The following is a 20,822-nucleotide window of genomic DNA, read 5'->3' on the forward strand; positions in this document are numbered from 1 at the left end:
TGTATTTATAAGCAATCTGTATTTCGGTCCCTCTATTCTCTAAAATATTAGTTAGTCCCTTGACTTTTAGATCCACTTGTTTTCTTGTCCCTCCCTGCAAATACTATTAGTCACTGCACGTAAATCACAACCATCTCTCTCTCACTCTCTCTCTCTTGAAACTATTATTGTCATTATGCTTGTCGGTGATTCATTGGTTATGTGATAAAGGGATTTTTCTTATGTTTTAATTGATTAAATCTTATCATTGACTTTTCATTACTTCATCGAATGGTTATTGAAGCTGACCCCGTTAATTAATTCAGTAATTATTTTACTTCGAATCAAATTTTTTTCTTATCATAATGAAATTCTTTTTCAAAAAACACCCTGAATGATATTGTTTCAGAATTTTTTTATTACTATTAAAAATCATAGCTTGAATAAACTCATTGACTCGTGGATCAACTCGCCCAATACACGACCGGAGCTTTGAGTAGGGTCGACTATCATATTAGGTAGGTTTTATCAGGGCGGAACCAAAAAATAAAATGAAAGAGGGGCTAAAATGCTATGATTTGTGCAGTATCTTATAAAAATATTAAGAATGAACTTAAAAGAGACTGGAAAAAAAATTTCCTTGCAGGGACTGGAATCCTGCCAGCCTCCCCTTGTCTCCGCCCTGGGTTTTATAACTGAATTTGAATGATATAACGTAATAGATTTACATAGGATGGTAAAACACGGGTGCTAATTAATAAATCTTGATGCAAAAAGGACTAAATTATGTTTTTTCTTAAAAAAGAGTGACTGAAATGCATCACTCCAATGGGTTTGGTCGCAGTGCAGCTATCAAGAGCAGAATCCGCGGTCCAGGATTAGGCAGGGGGAGAGGAACAGGGGTAGAAAGGTAAAAGAGGTGGCTTTGATTGTTTTGGACAAAATAATACCGTGGAATTTATTTATTTACGCCTAAAGGAATGGCCCCCCCCGTTGAAGTATTGGAAAGTTAACTGAAAAATATTCAACGCGTCTTTGGACAGCTAGGATTAGGGAGGCAGTTACCCGAATGGCACATCCCTCGCAAGTAAGATTCATGAACACAAGGAGGCATCCAGGATGTTGCTCGGCATCATGCATGTGATGTGATGTCTGAAAATATAGTGAATATTATTTTTTAAAGTTATTTTTTTAAAATATATTAAAATAATATTTTTTTATTTTAATATTAGTATTTTTAAACTATTTGAAAATACTAAAAAATATTAATTTAAAATAAACTTAAATTAAAAAAATTATTTCTAAAACACAAAAACAAATTAAGTTTTTATGTGTTGAGGTTAATTAGTATGGTTTTTGAGTTATAATTTGTATTTACCTTTAATGGATCGGTTTTTTTTAGCTTTGTTATTAGATTATTTCTTAAAGAGGGGGGTTTGCCTACCCTTTTAAAGTTAAGTTTCATTATTGAAATTAATGTTCAATATTGAATATTTACATTAAGGATATGTTTGGCATGATTGCATTGTGAAGGTATGGCGATGTCATTGTGATGTCGAGCTTGTTTGGCCACATGGCTAGGCTGCATTTTTACTGAGATTTGAATATTTTTTTTAATTAGTTTTTTATTTTTGTGTTTTTTAATCATTTTGAGGTATTTATATTAAAAATAAATTTTAAAAAATAAAAAATATATTAAATAATATAATTTTTATTAAAAAAACACTTTAAAAAATAACCGCCAGTACAATATTAAATAAAAGGGTTAAAAAATAATATACAGTTAAAATATTGAAATAGAAGTTAATAATAACGGCCTGAAGTTCTTCCACTTTTTCAGTTTTTCAATTTTTAGTTATGGTGTCCACATGAACCCCACAACCAGCCTTTAATTACTTATATAGGTTGGGGTCGATTTTTTTTATCAAAAGAAAAAAAAAAACCCTTTAATACCAAATGGATAAGGGTAATTATTTTCGGTTTGGTTTAATTTTTATAAAAAAAAATAATCAAATCAAATTTTTTTTAAAAAAAAAAACGGACTGGTTTCGGTTCGGTTCGGTTTTTTTAGGATAAAAACCAGTTCAAACCGGTTTGGCTCGGTTTTTTTCCGGTTTTTTTCAGTTTGGGTTCGGTTCGGCTTTTTCGGTTTCAAGCTTATAAAACTGAACCTGTCGTTTTTTCAAAATTTTAATCGGTTTTTTTTCACGGTTCGATTTTTTCTGTTATTTTTTTTCCAGTTTTCTTGATCTAATTAATTTTTTGGTTTTTTGGCTCACCCCTACAAACAAACGGGTGCTAGAAATGGCAATTACCAAATGGTTTATAAGCAATTCACTTGCTATTTTTGTATAAAAGGAAAAAAATAATTGCTTTAAAATCATTACGTTAAATGTTATATGTGACAGAGAGATTTTATGGTTTTGTGGAGTGATTTTTATATTAAGATAATCTGTTTTCAGCTTCGAAAAAGTTTATAATATCTAATTATGAAATTAGAAAATTAATGGTAAAATGTAAAATTTTATTTGGATTTAGTTTAAATAAAGGGTCCCTTTTAGTTGATCACTAGTTTTGTTGCCCGCAGCGGATTGCAGGCATGGATTGGAGGTGGTGGTAATGCGTTTTTTAAGTATGATTTTAAAAAACTATAAGTGTAAACTTATAATATACCAAGTATGATAAAAATAATAATAATATGAAGATGTTCAAACTTTGATTTTCTTAAAAAAATATCACAAATGATATTTTTTTTAATGTAAAAAAAATATTTAGATCATAGAAAATTCATTGACAGTATAATTAAATCTGATTTAGCAGGTCAATCTTGAAACCTTCTAATTTGACTCATTGCTTAGATCGAGTGGGAGTTGTCACAACATAACAAAGCTCATTTGATAGATCTAAAAACAATCTAGATAACTGGTAAAAACATGATTTCAGTTTAAAAAAATTAAAAATGATATTTTTTAATATTGAGATGGCAATATATTGAATCGACTTAAGTGAGAGACACGATCATAATGAACTAATCCGGTTGGGCTATTTATCTCTTTCTTTCCCCATCTCTTCTTCTCTCCTCGATTCGGCCTTCATTTTGATCGGGTGGGATGAAACTCGAGACTAAACCAAAGAGTTATAGAGAACCAAAGACTAAATTTAAAATAAAAAGATGAAAATGTGGGAGTTGCCACGACCCGACTCCTTACCTAACTCGAGTTTTAAATTATATCGCATAAGAGTTGTCACAATGTGATAGAGTTGATTTAGTGGGTTCAAAGATAACCCGAATAACTATTAAGAACATGGTTTGTATTTAAGAAATTTCAAAATGATATTTTTTTCCTTCCTAATATTGAGGTGATGATATATTAAATCAATCCAAGTTAGCACTTTAAACTCGTTACTTGGCGTGGACACTACCACAATAAACTAATCTAATTGAGTTATTAGCATCCATCTTTTCTCATTCCTTCTAATATCCCAGATTGGAATTTCATTGGGTTATGATTAGATAAAATTCATGAATAATTTAAAGAGTTATCAAAGAATCTTGGAATAAATTTAAAATGAAAAAAAAACTAGTAAAAACATGAAAGTTGTGACAACCTGACTGTTTGCTTAACTCGAGATTCAAATTAAACAGCGTGAGAGTTACTATGACATGACAAAATCAATTTAATGGGTCCAAAAATAACTTGAATTGCTGTTAAAAATATACTTCGTTCATAACTCGAGTTATGGATAAGACTATAATAAGCTAACCCACTATAAAATCATAGATTAAATTACAAAAATATGTCTATGCATGCAATTCAGACGCTAGAATACGAGCGCTAGCATACGAGGAAAGCTGCCACATTAGAGAGGTGATTGCGGCCACTAAATTAAATTTGGTGTCATTGTCCCAATGAGAGCTTCCATCCAAGGTCGCGGGTGATGAAAACAAAGACGAAGCTCTTTTGTGGATCCAGTCACCAATTCTTCTCCTTTTTTTTTCTTTTTTTTCCCCCTTCCCTAGGTTTTTATATCTAATTTTTCTCAACAAATTTTCACAATATCGATTACAGGATGCTTTTTTGATTTCACAGGAACCCACCACCGAGGCCATGGAAACAAACCATTAAGGCTAATTTCAAATAAAGCCAAAATAAAAGAATTAAATTGAAAAAAAAATTCCTTAAATTGAAGAACCTGTTAGAATAATGTCCTAATAATATTCTCATTTTCGTACGTGAGAAATTCCTTAAATTGGTACAATAATCCGGAAACTCAAGTGTTGCCCACGATTTTTTTTTTTTAATCTTGATTTCTTAGATATTGGAGTAAATGAAGAACCTTTAACCTAAATGTTGCAAGAAAATTTTATATTTTGTTTTATTTGCAATTTTTTAATGGATGATTTTATTACATTGATGCCAGATTTTTCACAAAATAATGTAAAGCCTGAAGAAGAAATTCCTCATACTTCTACAATGATTGTTCAAACAAAATTAGAAGAACATTTTAGAATAAAAACAAAGAATTTTATAGACGTGAGATTATAATTATATTTGCATCTCATGAAATAGGGTAAAAAAATTAATGTGAAGTTTATCTGGTTTGACTCCGTCTATTAATTTTTTTAAAAAATTAATTAACTCGAGTTAATCAATTCAATTCATAATTAAATCTTGCACCGAGTCCATCCAAATGAGATTTAATAACTGTAAACGACACAAACATTGTAGAAACATGTGAATTTTACTTAATAAGTGGGGGTAACATTGTAGAAACATGTGCACCTAATTTAATAAAAAAGCTAAAATAGTAGCACCTTTATTGATAAAGTGTAAAGGGCATGCTTCAAAATCAAGGATGAATTGGCTTAAGATCTCAGGGAAAGATGAGTGTTCTTGAAGCTATAGAAGTAAGGAGACAGCACGAAAACCTCCAAGGGAAACAATGATGGAATCCAAAAGGCCATGGTGATGATGACGACTCATAATAATGCCCAGAATCCAATTCAATTAACATGAAAGCACATGAACAAAAGCAAAACGTAGCGAGGTAGCTGCCTTCCTTGCATTCTGGTCAAAAGTAACTTTAGTCCCTCGATAAACAAATTTTATTCTGGTTGAGCAACTTCTTTTTCGATGAAATCAAGTCATATCATGCATTGAGGCGCATGGCTTTTGCGTCGCCCTTTTTTTTTTTTTAATTCATCCATGACTTTCGTGTGTCTTTGCTATTATTTTTTTATTAACATAGATATTCGGATCAGTTTATGTATACCTCGACTAGTCTCACGAGCTCTAAAATTAACGACCATATAAGTCTCCAGTGGCTATCATATTAACAACCACATTACTTGAACTTGAAACCACATAGAGAGCAAACCCCTTAATTAGTCCCAAACTCTTATCACTAAATCATCTACTAGATGGTTATGTCTTTGCTATTGTTAATCATGTGACAAGTACCGAGCAATAAGTAACGACGATATCGATTGAGATGAAAAATAGTTTAAAGAGATCAAAATAAAAAAGAAAATGAAATTTACTTGAGAGATTAACTTGCTTCTCACTTCAATAGATATAAATACATTAAAAAAAAACTCTAAAACTTACTGAAAAAATACTATAGACATCCACAATATTTTCTTTATTTTCCCCTTCTCTCGACACAAAATTGAAACCTTGAAATGAAGGGTTTTTTTTATCTTTTCACATAGATAAAATATCTTTTAAGAAATCATTGGGGGCACAAATATTTTTTTTTAACAATGAAATTATTAAAATAACCTTTTAGGCAGAAAAAAAATTGAAGTTTTTCGTACATGAGCTTTGTAGTGATTTCCTTTTTAAATGAACAGCAAAAGTATCTAAATACCCAGGATCAAATGCTCTTAAAACTTCCTTGGAGGGGTATTTTTATTGTTGCCTCTTGTTTTTTTTTTTTGTTATTTTCAAGTGGGATCAGGGGTATTTATGTCTTTTAAAAATTTAAAGCAAAAATTTGCTAGCACGTAACGAGCATGCGAGAGCGAGTGGACGCCGCTCACACCCTTTGGGAGGCATGCACGGTTTTTTGTTAATATCTCTCATTTATAATTTATGTTTTTTTATTAAGCCAAAAGTCAAAAGAAAGTAAATAACAAAATTCGTATATCATGTTTTGACTTATATCACAAAGTTTTCCCGAATTCTGATTCATCTGAAATTTTACCCAAACATAGAAAAATACCTCTGAAATCTTCTGATAAAATCTATGCTCGATCCAATAGTTTGATTTAGAGTTATGCTCAATAGTATATAATTAAATGGTAAAATATTTTGCGTCAAAATCCAAATCTGACCTTACTTGAATATGAGGGACGAGTGAAGAAAATTATTTCGGGGTTGTCAAAGACATAAAAAAAAGAGGAAAAAAATAAAAGCTAGAATACAATTGCAATTATAATGAAATTGCAATTTATAATGTAATGTAAAAGCTTCTTTTCGAAAGTGCTACAGATAAAATCTCTTTGGGTGTTAGAAATGGAAAAAAATAAAAAAATCTCAACAATATTAAATAAAAAATCATATTTACCATGTGAAAGACAAAGAACGAGGAAGAAATGTATGATTTTAGGCTATGTGACTTTTCCTGAAAGGTGCAAGAGATAGAAAAAGATTTTTAAAAATCTTCAAAATATCATTTCAACAATGAAGGAAGATAAGAGCAAAGAGAAGGAAGATATGGCGGCAAATAAGCCACGAATAAAGCCAAGAAAAAAAAGGAGAAATTATATAAAAAGGGCTAAGAACTGCAAAAAAATTAAAAATTTCAAATTTCAATTTTAAGTTCCTACTTCTTTATAATTACTTTCTAATTTTTAAATCATTATTTTTACCCAATTTTTCATATATATATATATATATATATATAAAAAGAGAGCATATGAAGTTGATTAATGTATTTAAGTCATGTATATGTTTTAAAATAATTCATGTGCAGAGACTTAATACGTGTACACATTTTTTGGGCTTTGTTTTTCGGCATAAGCCTGCTAAACTAATCAAATCCATGTGGCCACGCTGTTTTTATTTTTTATTCTATCCTCTAATATTTTTTCAATTTTATTATTTAATACTATGTTTTTATTACAAAAATTTACTTGTTTTTTTCTTTCAATTTCATCCTTAAACATTTAATTAATTTTTAATTGGTTTTCACGATTTGTTTTAGTTTGCTTTTTATAGAGTTATTGCGGTTTTAAAGAAATGTCTCGATATTTAGTTGATGTCTGATTTTATAAGCGTATACTTTTTTATTGTAAAAAATAATTTTAAAAAATAAAGTTATTAAAGCGAAAGGAATTCATGATCCGGGGTGTAAGTTTGACAGGTTATGCCACAAAACTTAAATCAATCCAATATATAATCTTTAATATATATAAAAAAAACAGATGTAGTCTTAATGTTTGCTTTTTAGATCAAGCTATTATTTTTACCGGTCATTTAAATTATTTTTAGACCTATAAGTTGATTGAGTCATATTGGATTAATTTCTATAAAGTTTAATTTTAAATCTATATTAGATAAGAATTTAAGTCAAGGAAATTTAAAATTAATTAACTAAGTTATATTTAATAACAAATATAATATAGTTCCATGTAATCTATATATTTTTACTTTTTTTTTTTATTTAATCTAGAGTGTAGCGCATAAAAATAAACTAATATTATATACGTATATTGGATTGTTGGATACAATCTCACGAAGACTTGACAATATTGATAAGTAGGTACATTTCCAACATTGTCATGTAGGTTCAAATCATAAAAAAGGTTTTAAGAAAATATTATATATATATATATATATATATATATATATATATATATATATATATATATAAATTTACTAATGTGGGTTTCGATGACGGCGCCTGAGGCTTCAACCGGAGAGAGACTCGGTGTCCATGGAGCTAACCGGAAAATGACCTTATTAAAAAAGAAAAAAATAAAAATAAAAATGTTATTGGGCCTAACTCAAAGTTACAAATCAATCTGGGCTATGCTTCTTCAATCTTTTTCAACGAAGTCCTTTCGACAATCAAACAAAAAAAAAATTGTTTATGCACTGTTTGTTTTTGTTATAGGAATGTGGTTTTTTAAAAAATTATTTTAAAAAATATTTTTAAATTATTTTAATGTATTGAAATAAAAAATTATATTTTTTTATTATAAATCTTCTTGATTTTAAATGTGTAAAAAAAAAAACTCAAACTCCCCAAAAACTTGCTTAACTTTGAAATACATCCTAAATAAAAAACTTAATGGATTTAAAAAATTCCAAAATTCGTAATTTTTTAAATACCAAATATGAGAGAGAGATTGATTTATAGGCATAACTGTTGCTAAATAATTCTTTCCACCACCTCCATGATATATAATCCACTAAAATCACACACCATCTAACGGTCAAAAACCCAAAACAAAATTCAAACGAATCAATCCAACCCCTACAAAACCACAACCCCACAAAAAAACTAGCCGTTACGAAGAGCGTCCAAAACCCTCTACGTTCCTTTTTCTCTTCACAGTCACACACCATCTATGCCCTCATTCATCGCTCTCTCTCTCTCTCTCAGTGATCAAAGAAACAAACCCCCATCTCCCTCCCTCTCAATCGAAACACTTACAAGCAAAAAGCCCTTTATTGATTTTGGTATTTTGAAGTGATTCTTGATGGATTTGAATACCAAGAATCCAAAATCAGCCACTCCGGTGAAAGACCCGCATGGGTTTCAATCAAAATTATCTGAGAATTCAAATCCAAATCTTTCCCATTCTAGTCCTTGTTCAAAACCCACAAATTCTCCTCTTACCAAATCTGCCAAATCCCAAAAATCTGCCTCGAGGAATCCGACTTTGAATCTAAATCCTGTCATTTATTCACCCAGAAACAAGATTAGGGAAAGAAGGTTTGTAGTGGCGAAAAAGAAATCAAAGAAAGGGGCTTTGAATTCAAATACAACTCCTGTGGATTGCAAGTGCAAGGAGAGATATGGGGACAATGTAAACAAGTGCTTGTGTGTGGCCTATGAGACATTAAGGGCTTCGCAGGAGGAGTTTTTCAAGAACAAGAACGATGTTGAAGAGAAAGGTGAAACAGATAAGGAAAAGGCCTTTGATTATAAAGCTATGACAGAATTTGAAGAGGAGGAGATAGAAAATCATTTTGCGGCTCAAAATCTTGAGATTGAAGATAGAGACGGATCAGATACTCAATATTCCTGCGAAAGCGAGAAATCGGGACAAATGGGTAGTTCCACAATCAAGAGAAGGAGAGATAAGTTACTTGAAGATGCAAGAAACAGTGCACCTGACTCTGGGAAAGTGAAGCATTTGGTTGATGCCTTTGAGAAGCTTTTTACCCTACCAAATCCAAAGGAATCAGATAAGACTGAAGAGGAGGAGATAAAGGAGAATAGAAAGAAGGCAATGCAATGGGCATTGCCTGGATTGCAGCATCCTAAAGTGGTGCCCGAGACTGAATACTCTTCTTCTTCATTTTCATTGCCTAGGTTTCAGCCTGCTGGGGTATCCGAGACAAACGTCTCTTCTTCTTCATTCTGTCCATCTGATTTCTGTTTAACTTCTGAGAATCTGGGGCTGGATTCAAGGATTTCTCTTTCCTCTTCATGGGATGGCAGTCAGGGCAGGTTAGTAACAATTGCTGAATTGATTTCATTGAACCCCACATTTGAAAACATATTTTAGTTTTTAAGTTAGGTTCTAATTAGGTATTAATTTTCTGTTTTTTCGAAATGCCAGTAATTCTAGCAGGTCATCTAATGGAGGCAGGAGAAGCCGAAGAAATGTGAGTTTTTTTTTTTACTTGCCTCGTAATTTCCTATTTGATCTCACGTGTATTATATTTAAGCTGATGATTTTGGTGATCTTGTTTGAATTTTTAGAGTGCTGAGTCAAGTGGAACAATGGGGGTGAGGCGATTGAAGAAGAAGAAGCAACTTAAAGTCACAAGCCAAAAGCCATTTAAGCTCAGGACAGAGGTGCGTAGCTTTCTTTCTTTCTTTTTTCATCATGAGAGCTGAACATGGAGTGTTCACATTGCTTTGTAATGAATCGCATGGTAAGTTTTGTGATTGGTTCCCATTGTAGCAAAGGGGAAGACAGAAGGAAGAGGAATTCACAAAGAAGATTCAAGAAATAATGATGGAGGAGGAGAGGCTGCGGATTCCTGTTGCACAAGGCCTGCCTTGGACAACAGACGAACCAGAGGTTAGTCCTTTCTCTGATTGAGTAGGCAAGGCAATTGATACTCCAAGATGCCTTATAAAACTTGAAGACCAGTTCCATGTGCTGCATGGTTAATAGCATGTTTTTAACCATTTTGATTTGAAAGGATAAACAGTTTACAGAACTGAGATTAGTTGACCTGTTTCTGTCATGAGGAATATGCAATCAAGGATTTAGGAAAATATTTGTGTTCATGAGTTCAATTTCATTGATATGTTCTGTCTAATTTTACATGTCATGGAGTTCAGTTTTCAATCATACGTTTTGATCATGAATTACTTACATTGGCGTTGTCTGCAGTGCCTAATCAAACCTCCAGTGAAAGAAAACACCAAGCCCGTTGACCTGAAGCTCCATAGTGATATTCGGGCCGTGGAGCGTGCTGACTTTGATCATCAGGTAATTTTCTTACTATAGTGATTAGCATATGGGGTTTTAGTGCTGATCTTGATAGGTGCACTGCTCGGTTTATGATTAAACTACCAGAAAATGGGTCTATTAAAGCCTGTACAATTAACTTTCGATACTCTGGTCGAAGAGAACATCTAATAGAAGCATGGCTTACAGTGAAATGCCTCTCATAGAGTGAGGTTGATACCCCCCTCATGGTTGATAAGTGGTGTTTGTGCTTTCATGTGCGGGCAATCATGTATTTACTCATTTGTTGTTTCTTGTTTGTTCTAGCTAGCTGAAACTATATCACAGCACCAAGACTTGAAACCTGGAAGTAACTTTATCATTTCTTTTTATTACAATGCTGTCAGGTATCTGAGAAGATGAGCCTGATTGAGCAATACAAGATGGAAAGAGAGAGGCAACGAAAGGTAAGTATAGAAATAAAAGGCATGATTTTAAGGTGATGCTGTTGTTTCATTCTGATTAAAATCTTCAAATTCGCTGTTGGCTCTTGTAGTTGGCAGAAGAGGAAGAGATACGCAGATTGAGAAAGGAACTCGTTCCAAAAGCACAGCCCATGCCCTATTTCGACCGGCCATTCATTCCCAGAAGGTAAGGGTTACCTGGTTTATTTATTCGCACGTGTGTGTCTTGTAAGTCACTTCATTTCCATATGCATTCCTTGTGGCTATGGTGGGGTTGTTTACAGTGGCAAAGCTCAACCTTTCTTCTGAAGGGGTTCTGAAGGGGGAAAAGCGAAGGTCCAAGGGACCATGGTGTTTGTTCAAATGTGTTTTGATGTGTCCTTGTGCTTAGAATGAAAGTTTACATCAGTTCTTTTGGTAGTTAATATGCACAAACAAGAAGGAATGGTGGTGACCTTGTATTTCGTTGTCCTCAGATACACACGATAAAATTTGTGCCCAAGCATAGTTATTTTACTTCGAAATGTATTTGGCATTTTTGGTCATGGATTATAAGCTTCCTTCGTTTGATTTGTATCAGCCAGCCCTTCTAAAAGACACCCCTTTCAAGATAAAATGCGCGCTTTCCTGTACAGCTTTCTTGTTGAATGAACTAGTTAGTTAAATGACGTACTGTCTGCTGTTTTTGGATTTCTTAAGGTCAATGAAGCATCCAACAGTGCCCAAGCATAGTTATTTTACTTCGAAATGTATTTGGCATTTTTGGTCATGGATTATAAGCTTCCTTCGTTTGATTTGTATCAGCCAGCCCTTCTAAAAGACACCCCTTTCAAGATAAAATGCGCGCTTTCCTGTTCAGCTTTCTTGTTGAATGAACTAGTTAGTTAAATGACGTACTGTCTGCTGTTTTTGGATTTCTTAAGGTCAATGAAGCATCCAACAGTGCCGAGAGAACCAAGGTTTCACATGCCTCAACACAAGAAGATCAAGTGCTGTCTATCATGGAGCGATGTCAGCAGCTACACTTGTGATCAATAGGGAAACAGAGGAAGAGAAAGAATAGGTGGGAGGAGGGTTAGGCATTCTTTCGTTCCTTGTCAATTAGTACTTAATACTGTTGACCCTTGTTCTGTTTATCCATTTTCTCACTCAACTCTTCCCAATCATTCTTTACATCATCTGTATATGAGGCAACCAATTAGTTGCAATTTTGAGGACTGTCGTCTTTGGCTTGTGTTCTTGTGCGCAGTGAAACCAGTGGGGGGAAAAAACATATGAAGTTCTCAATTCATATTTGGTGCCTTACAAGGTTACATGACAAGTTAGTGCAGCAGAATATTTATCTGTGGCTTATTGTTTCTTCCATTTCCTCCATTGATAAGTTCTTAATAATCTTTTCCATGTCCAAGCAACTCTCTGCGTTGTTTCTTCTCTCACGTGCAAATCACCTTGTCGCCCAGCAACTATTGCCTGTTTTTATTTACTTCCCCTTGAACTATTGGCTATTTTTATTTACAACCCTTGAAGATTCTTTTTATTTCAGTAGTTGAACTATTATTCATTAATTTTCATATGTTTTTCAATGAATTTATTAATGAAATCTAATGGAAGGGGTGTATATTCGAACAAGCAATAGTTCAGCTATTAAAATTTAAAAAAAACCTCAATCTAGTATAAAAAAATGAATAGTTATATAGGAGGTTTTTATATAGACTGGTCTCTGTTAAAATTTATTTGGTTTTTTTTTTTCTTTCTATTCATGTGATTTTCATGTATTTTTAACAAATTTATTAAGGAAAACTGACAAAAAAAAAGTAAATAAAAAAGAGTAACACTTCAACTACTGAAAGAAAAATAATTCTTCAAGGGTGTAAATAAAGAAAAGCAATAATTTAAGGGATCTTTGTACAAACTGTCCAAGTTAAATAAAAACCCAACTGATTGTTCTTGTATACAAATTATGCTATATAATATTGTTAAGGTGTGAATGAAAAGTTACGTTTGTTAAAACTCTCCTTAAAATAGAGTTATGTCTTTTTAAACTAGAAAGTTATTTTTTTTTGTTTTAAAAGTTAGATTAAAATTATTTGTCAAAATTACCTATGAAAAAAGACAATTTTGACATAGTTTTGATAATGGAGAAAACTTGTAGTTTTTCTAAAACTCTTATCTTTTGTATTCCTTAACTCAAAGTTTTTATAAAGAGTAAGATATAAATTTTGGTTCATCATTTATTTTTTATTGTGTTGTCAAGAATAAGAGATTGAGTAAGCCTGATAAATAATATTACAATAACACAGCCAGCACTAGAGAGCAACCAATAAATTGTTTTAGGCCTAGATGATTGATTATTGTTTCAATTCACTTCTTCAAGTCTATTTTCTATTAACAAGTACTGGTAAGTTGGTTTTTTTTTTATTTTTTTTTATTTATATGCTTGTTTTATATTTTGTTAAAGCAAGTGATCTATAATAAGACTAGAGGATGAACATAAATTTCACTTCTCAACCTAATTTGAGATTTGAATACTATTAGTAAGAAAAAAAAAGCATCTCTGTAACCATCTTTTGTTGATTTTTATGTGTGCAAACTATGAAAAGTTAGATAGGCTATATATCTTACTCTCTTTTAGGAAATATGTACATCATACCACATTTTCATTCAAAAAGATCCCACGACACTTATGTTAGGATCAAAGTTTAAGGTCTTTTTAAAGATAGCTATGACTATGATAATGTATAAAGACACACACACACACACCACCATATATATAAACATAAACTCAAAAACTTTTGATTAACTATTATACCCTCATACAATGCCAGCATTATAATGTAACTAGCTATGTGATCTACGTTCCATCACGGGCTAGATAAAAAAAAAAATTAGCACAAGAAAATGATGCTTATTGAATGCATGTGTGTTGTAAAGAAGGGGAAAAAATCCACGCCACGGGTCATAGACCTGATTGAGCCAAATACGTTGCATTAATTTTAATAAGATGATTAAAAAAGAAGAAGATAGTAATAGTAAAAAGACATAAAAAAAGAAGAAGATAATGACGATAATGTGAGGGAAAAAAAATTTAAAAAAGAAGGGGAAACATCGAAGCTAAATTCTAAGCAAGCTAAAGGAAAAAAATAAAACAAAAAAATCAGAACAAAATAGGCTAAGTGTGCTCTTGGGCCTCGATGCTTGGTCCATTCAAAAATAGGCCTGTTTAGCGGGCCAGGCCTCTCTTGGACGAAGATTGAAAAGAAAAAACTTTAATGAAAAGAAAACAATGAAAAAACAAGAACTCAAGTCAATATAGATTAACCTATAAAATCCATAACCTTAGATATTAGATCTTGATAACCCTATAAAAACAAAACTAAAAAAATTAATGAAGTCAAATTGTCAAACAACATAATGATGGATAATGAAATAATCTAAAGAATAACTAAAAAATATCTAAAAAAGATGGAGTCAACCCATGTTAATCTTTAAAACCTGTCACTCGGTTCATGAGACTGGGATTAGCCCATATAAAGCAAACATGAAAAAATAATGAAACCAAATCTCCAATATAAAAAATACCAAGGGGCAAAATTGAAAAAAAAAAACAAAAGAATAAGGGTAAAAATTGAAACAAAAATCAAACTAGATAAAATATTGAGGAGTGAAATTGAAAAAATAATAATAAAATGATTAAGGATAAAATAAAATAAATCAAAACAATGAGGACTAAACTCAAAAAAATTGAATTGAATCAAATTTGAGGGATGCTACTAAAAAAATATATTCAAAACAATACAAAACAATTAGCAATTAAGAGAATAAGGATCAAATTGGAATCAAAAGTAGATTAAAAGGATAGAAATCAAGTTTGAAAAAAAAAAGATAGAGAAAAGTAGGCGGAGAAGAAAAAAGTAAATTAGAGGCCAACCACAGCTCCGTTGTCCACACGCGCGAGACCACCATGAAAAACACGACCAAACCTTTTGAATGTTATCATGGAAGATGGGGGATGACCACCATAATACACCTCATGTGCTGATCATGTAACAATCCTAGTTTCTAGGACAATACACAACAGGAAACTGGAAGTTTCAGAATTTTTTTGTTTTAGATTCACCGAAATTTCTACAAATTTTTTGGCAGAGTCTCCTCTATACTGGGAGGTCCTCAATTATCGACAATACCAGATTTACAGTTCCTATGTTATTTCACAACCCAGTCCAATCATCATAGATCTCAACCAAACTCTTCATCATCATCAACACAATACATCTTATTCAATAATATTACAAAATTCAAGTTCATAAAAGAAAACAATGCATAACAATTGCTACTTATTATCATTACATAAAATATATCATGCATAATAATATCATATAATAAAATTTAAGTGAAGGATCCAATTTCAACTATAACATGCATGGTTAAAATAGATACTTAGAATTACATCATTTGATTAAAGTCATACATCTGAATTTACGGGTCAATACTATATTTTAAGTTTAGGATATAAGTGTCTTGAATTACAACATAATTATATACCAAAAGATAACTAAACTAAGATCATTCTTGATGTGACCCCGATGGACTTGAAAACAACAAATAACATTTACTTATAAATATAAAAAGGTAATACAAACAATAATAACAGTGATAGGTAATAATTTTCATGGTATTTTTTTTTTACACATAAAATTTAGACATAGATTTCTTTATAATATGCATTTTTCATCTAATATCCTAATCAATTATTGAGAATAATTTCATCTTAGAAATCACGACGCAACTAAAATGATTTTGAATGTCATCTTTTTATGAATCAATCCTCATTTGATACCAATATATTCTTTTCTCGATATCATTAGCTTATCTTGTTCTTTCAGAATAACTAATTAACACTTCTCCTCCCATTCTTCAAAAGTTAATTGCTGATACTAATAAATCTCATTAGTATCATTAATCTTTCATTATCGGGTTAGACTAATCAATTCCGTTCAAGTGTGGATATCAATACAATTGATTAATATCATTAACTATTTCTAACCCAAAATAGTTAATCAGTTCATATCCACATCTGGTTTACCATCTAAGTTATCAATGTCAAGAACCGTTGATATCATTAGCCTCCTTACCTGAAGTGGCTAATCACACTAGAAATGGTTGTCGATATCAATACGACCCATTGATATCACTAACTATTTCTGACCCGAAATAGTTAATCAATTTATCTTTCTCCTTTAACCAGGAGTAATCATGTCGATGTTAGTAATCTTTACTAACATCATTAGTCACCCAATTACCTGGGATCGACAAGTCAATTTAAGAAATGTTGATACCAATGAAATCTCATTGATACCATTAGCTATCCAAACTCGGATAGCTAATCAATGTCATTTGAAATGCCGGTACCAAAGGAACCTCATTGATACCATTAGTTATTCCAATTTTCGAGATAGCTAATCAATGTCATTACAACATTCTATTCATACCGATCACGTAGACATAAACTACTAAATTTAAATCACATATATAGATCACCAAGTTCAAATCATTTATATACCTAACAAATTTAAAATGGTAGAAAATAAAAAGCCTTAGGTGTTGAGCCCCTACTTGCAATAAAAGCTTGATTGGTAGTTCCCGACTGTTGTTTGGGTTTTGTTGCTCCCCCTACATTAATAGACATACCACGTCATTACTCATGAGCATTTATTCCTTTTAAATCAATAATCTATACAATTCCTTTTTAATAATCTCATTCGTTATTATCCCTATTTATTTAAATTTACATCTAATGTTCCCATTAAATCTTTTTCCTTAAGTTCTTTAACATAAATGCAAATTAACATTACAATTGGCATAATTCCTCATTCAAACACTGTTTTGTGTTTTGTCCATAACTAACATTATATAGTTCGGTTTAAGGCGTGACTTAACCTTTGGAAAGATAATACATAGGGCTATAAGTCCACTAAGAGGAGAAGAACCCAGTTCTACTCCTAAAGCCTTAAAAAATACCTGTTATCAAGAAGATGACCAATTTTCGAGTAGGGTCTATCTTGACCCCCTCTATTAGCCCATAACTGGAGTTTTAAAACTTCAATTTAGGAAAGGTCAACTCCCTTGGATAGATAACATCCAAGGCTATAATTTCTATGAACAAACTTAGTCCAAATTCCCTCATTTTCATATTCTAATTCCCCCTGGAAGACTATGAGATGGAATTGTCCAATTTCATCGACAATTCCGTAACCATTCACACATCACCAATTTAACTTATCCTCATTCAAACCAATTCCTTGTCATGTTATATACATTATAATGCTAAAAACATCTTCTAAGAATTTGTTTGTCTAATTTCATTAACTAATCAATCAACACTCTTCTCAACCCCCTTTAACATCTTCATTGTTATTCATTCATGCATTTCTCATCATCTTAATTTATATAAACACACATCATTAAGTCAAATATTCAAATAAAACACTCTTCTTTTTCCTACATCAATGTTCTGCCACACATTTATTTAGGAGCTATAAATTTTCTTTCAAAATTACTTGTTATTTCAACTCATTTCAACCCTATTCCATGTCACAAACATCAATTCAATTTAATTTCTCATTTTCTGTAAAATTCATCATGAACCCTTATCTCAATTTGACGAAAAAATCAATGGAAATTTAACAATTTATTGTAAGAACTTGTTAAATGGATGTTGGGACACCTTACTAAAGAGTAGTCTAGGCTCCAATTGCTAACCAATCAAGGATTTCCACCTCTTCTTCCTTGCTTGTTGTTGCCACCACTTTCTCCTCACTCATATCCCTTCCCTTATTGGAAATATCAAATCCTTCATTTTCATAATTTATTTGCTTAATTTTCTTATACACTTCTTTTAAAATTTTGCTTTTAAGGGCAATTAAGTCATTACACTATGCCAAAAAGTCAAAGACCAATATACCCCCAAAGAATTTGACAAAGACCATTTTTTCACATGAAAAAGACTATTTTACCCTCAGATAAAGCTTTAGAAATCAAGGAGTGATGTACAAAATGGTATTTCAATATAGTAATTCATAGTAATTTGTGTCTAAAGCTATAGTGAAAAATCTATACCCTATAAGGTTTTTGTTAATATTGATCTATATCAATATCTATCTATCTATCTAATTATCTATATAATAAAAGTAAAACAAATACAGTGAGCTAGGATTGCTCTAAGAGTTGATAAATGAACTTCTAACTAGGATTTTTTTTTACAATCCATACCATTTATGAAGTTACATGTATGTTTATAAATTTTTTGAAATTTACTCCTAAATCCATATTTAGTTGATCAATCATAGAAATGTAATGTGAATGAAAAAAGATTAAGAAACTTTTTATTTTCTATGACCATGGCCTTGAATTTCTATAGCATTAGCCAATGATTAGACATCTTTATATCTTTTTTCCTCCACCTAAATCCACAATCTTATAATCAAACTTTGAACTTTCAAAAGGTCCTATATCCTATGTTTTATAACTAATATACTAAAATACAATAATTCTTCTCAATATAAGCTTTTGAAACCACATGTTAAGTTACCTCCACCTTGATTAAATTTGATGACAATGTATCTCCAATTATAAAAATGGAGCACAAAAAAGCCATGAGATAATACTTGAAATTGGACAATTTTCATGTAGTTTTTATTATATATGAACATACCAACTCATTTATCATGACACATTTGTGTTTATAATTTGTATAAATCAACTAACCTGCATTAAGTCTTAATCCATGTTCAATTGATCGATTATAGAATTTTAATATTAATGTTAGTGAAAATAACAAACCGGTTGTTGTGATAATAGACATGAACTTGCATAACATTACCAAAATAATTGGAGATGTTTCTCTAAGTTGAAGTCAAAATATTATAATTAAGATATGATTTTTAGAAAAAAAATCCTTATAATAAGATTTTAAAATTAATATATTAATACACCATAATTCTTTACTTGGGCTTTAAAGCCATAAATTCATTTATAACTTAAAAGAGCCACCATGATTCAAACACATGCTTGAAAAAAACAATTGCCCTTATTTTAATAATGACCTTAAACTTATGTAGCGATCAAGATGCTTTTATTCTTTTTGCTCCTACATGAAACCAAAACAATATAATCAAGCTAAGATTTTTTTTAAAAAGAAAGATCATAATAATGGGATGCTAAAATTAATATTCTAATAAACAATAATTTTCCACACTTAAGAGCTCTATAGACTATATATAGAGCTATAACTCAAAAGATCTATCTTGATTCAAAATGTATTGAAATTAAGATATATAAGATGGTAAGTACGAATTCTTTACAATTGCATTTCAAAAACAAGTCATATTTTAAGATTGCTATATTTTATTTTAATTTTTGAGTAGGAAAAAATAAAAAACAAATGAAAGAAAATCAAGTGTGAGAAAAAAATGATGAGCATAATTGAAAAGTGAAAAAAATTGAAAAATTGAAAAAAAATAAAGAGCTAAAAAATTATAGAGGTAAAGAAGAAAAAAAATAAATATCCTTGTTCAATTTTTTTTATATCCTAATCCCACATTAGGATTTTTTAAAATCTAAACCAAACATGCCTAAATAGGGATTGCTCCAGTTTTTCTTTTTAAATATAGTTTTTTTCCTTTCAAATATGGGTCTACCATTTGATATAAAAATAAAAACTCTTTGTAGAAGAAAGGTAAAATAACTTCATCCATAAAGAAGAAAGAAAGAAGAAAAGAAATAATGAAAATATAGATAAAAAAAGCTCCCTCTCATACCTAGAAAAACTACAAAATAGGAAGGAAAAAAACAATTATCATTTTCTCTCTTTTTATCACATAAATTCTCATTCTCCTTACCAGCTTACAATTAAGCTACCCCAGCTTAGATGTGATAATTTTCTTTGATTTGACTCTAGATTTCATTGATTTTAGTCTTTGAAGTTGTACGTCTTTTGCAAATTGATCCTTGATTCACAAATTGTTCAATTAAGTTCTAATTGCTTAACATACTTTGAATTTTATGCACTTAAACCCTTGATTTGATCAATTAAACTTTTCAAAGTTCAATTTCAGTCCTCAAGCTTTGATTTGTTTCAATTAATATCCAAATTGACTCTTAAAGCTGATTTTCCTTGCGATTAAGTCATCAATAAATGCAATTAAACTTTCCAAAACTCAAATTAAGTCATTAAACACCAAAATAAAATATTTTCAGTATTGGGACCTTTGTCAATTAAAATTGGGTTTCTAATTTTTTCAATCTTGGACATTTTCATCTAGGAGCTCTTACTTGACACTTTGATCTTTCACCAACAAAATTAGATTGTTCTTTTTAAATTTTTTTCATGTGTATTCTCTTGTATATATTTTTATTTTATTTTTTCTTTTTTTTTCTCTATTTTTTGTGTGAGGTTTTAAAAAATAGATAGCAACAAAATTACAAAATACTCATATCCATATTAAATATTAGCACTCTTTTTTTTTTAAAAAAAAAAAACAGCCTAGGAGCAGCATAGTCTTATTTGTTCAGAGGTTTTTTTTTTTTCTATAAAGAAAAGTGAGTCTATTTTAAATATTGGGCTTAAAGATAATCCAAATAGCCCAATACCTGATATTAACATTCAATAGGCCCACCATAGCCCAAATATCAAGAAACCCTAACGAGATTAGCCGCTGCTATATTAATACCCACTAGAC

The 20,822-nt window shown here is 30.9% G+C and overlaps 1 protein-coding gene across 3 annotated transcripts; it reads left to right on the forward strand.

Annotated features, from left to right (window-relative positions):
* Window positions 1-8,497: 8,497 nt before the first annotated feature.
* LOC7467887 (microtubule-destabilizing protein 60) lies at window positions 8,498-12,448 on the forward strand. Of its 3 annotated transcripts, XM_052448623.1 has the most exons (9): window positions 8,505-9,666; window positions 9,779-9,824; window positions 9,922-10,017; window positions 10,127-10,246; window positions 10,565-10,663; window positions 11,029-11,088; window positions 11,178-11,272; window positions 12,009-12,148; window positions 12,335-12,448. In XM_052448623.1, exons 1-8 carry the CDS (start codon window positions 8,690-8,692, stop codon window positions 12,121-12,123), a joined length of 1,608 nt encoding a protein of 535 aa, XP_052304583.1. In that variant the 5' UTR covers window positions 8,505-8,689; the 3' UTR covers window positions 12,124-12,148; window positions 12,335-12,448. The 3 variants fall into 3 exon arrangements, with proteins under 3 accessions (XP_024444574.1, XP_052304583.1, XP_002323892.4); XM_024588806.2 differs by lacking the exons at window positions 12,009-12,148; window positions 12,335-12,448 and adding an exon at window positions 11,785-11,974 and having other exon boundaries at window positions 8,498-9,666; XM_002323856.4 differs by having other exon boundaries at window positions 8,507-9,666; window positions 12,009-12,448.
* Window positions 12,449-20,822: the final 8,374 nt, after the last annotated feature.

The sequence above is a fragment of the Populus trichocarpa genome, chromosome 17 (assembly GCF_000002775.5).
Source record: "Populus trichocarpa isolate Nisqually-1 chromosome 17, P.trichocarpa_v4.1, whole genome shotgun sequence".
NCBI lineage: Eukaryota > Viridiplantae > Streptophyta > Magnoliopsida > Malpighiales > Salicaceae > Populus > Populus trichocarpa.

Coding starts and splice junctions, on each gene's coding strand:
- LOC7467887 (XM_024588806.2), top strand. CDS start 8,690: ATGGATTTGAATACCAAGAATCCAAAATCAGCCACTCCGGTGAAAGAC. Junction 10,247..10,564: donor GGACAACAGACGAACCAGAG/GTTAGTCCTTTC, acceptor CGTTGTCTGCAG/TGCCTAATCAAACCTCCAGT. Junction 10,664..11,028: donor GTGCTGACTTTGATCATCAG/GTAATTTTCTTA, acceptor CAATGCTGTCAG/GTATCTGAGAAGATGAGCCT.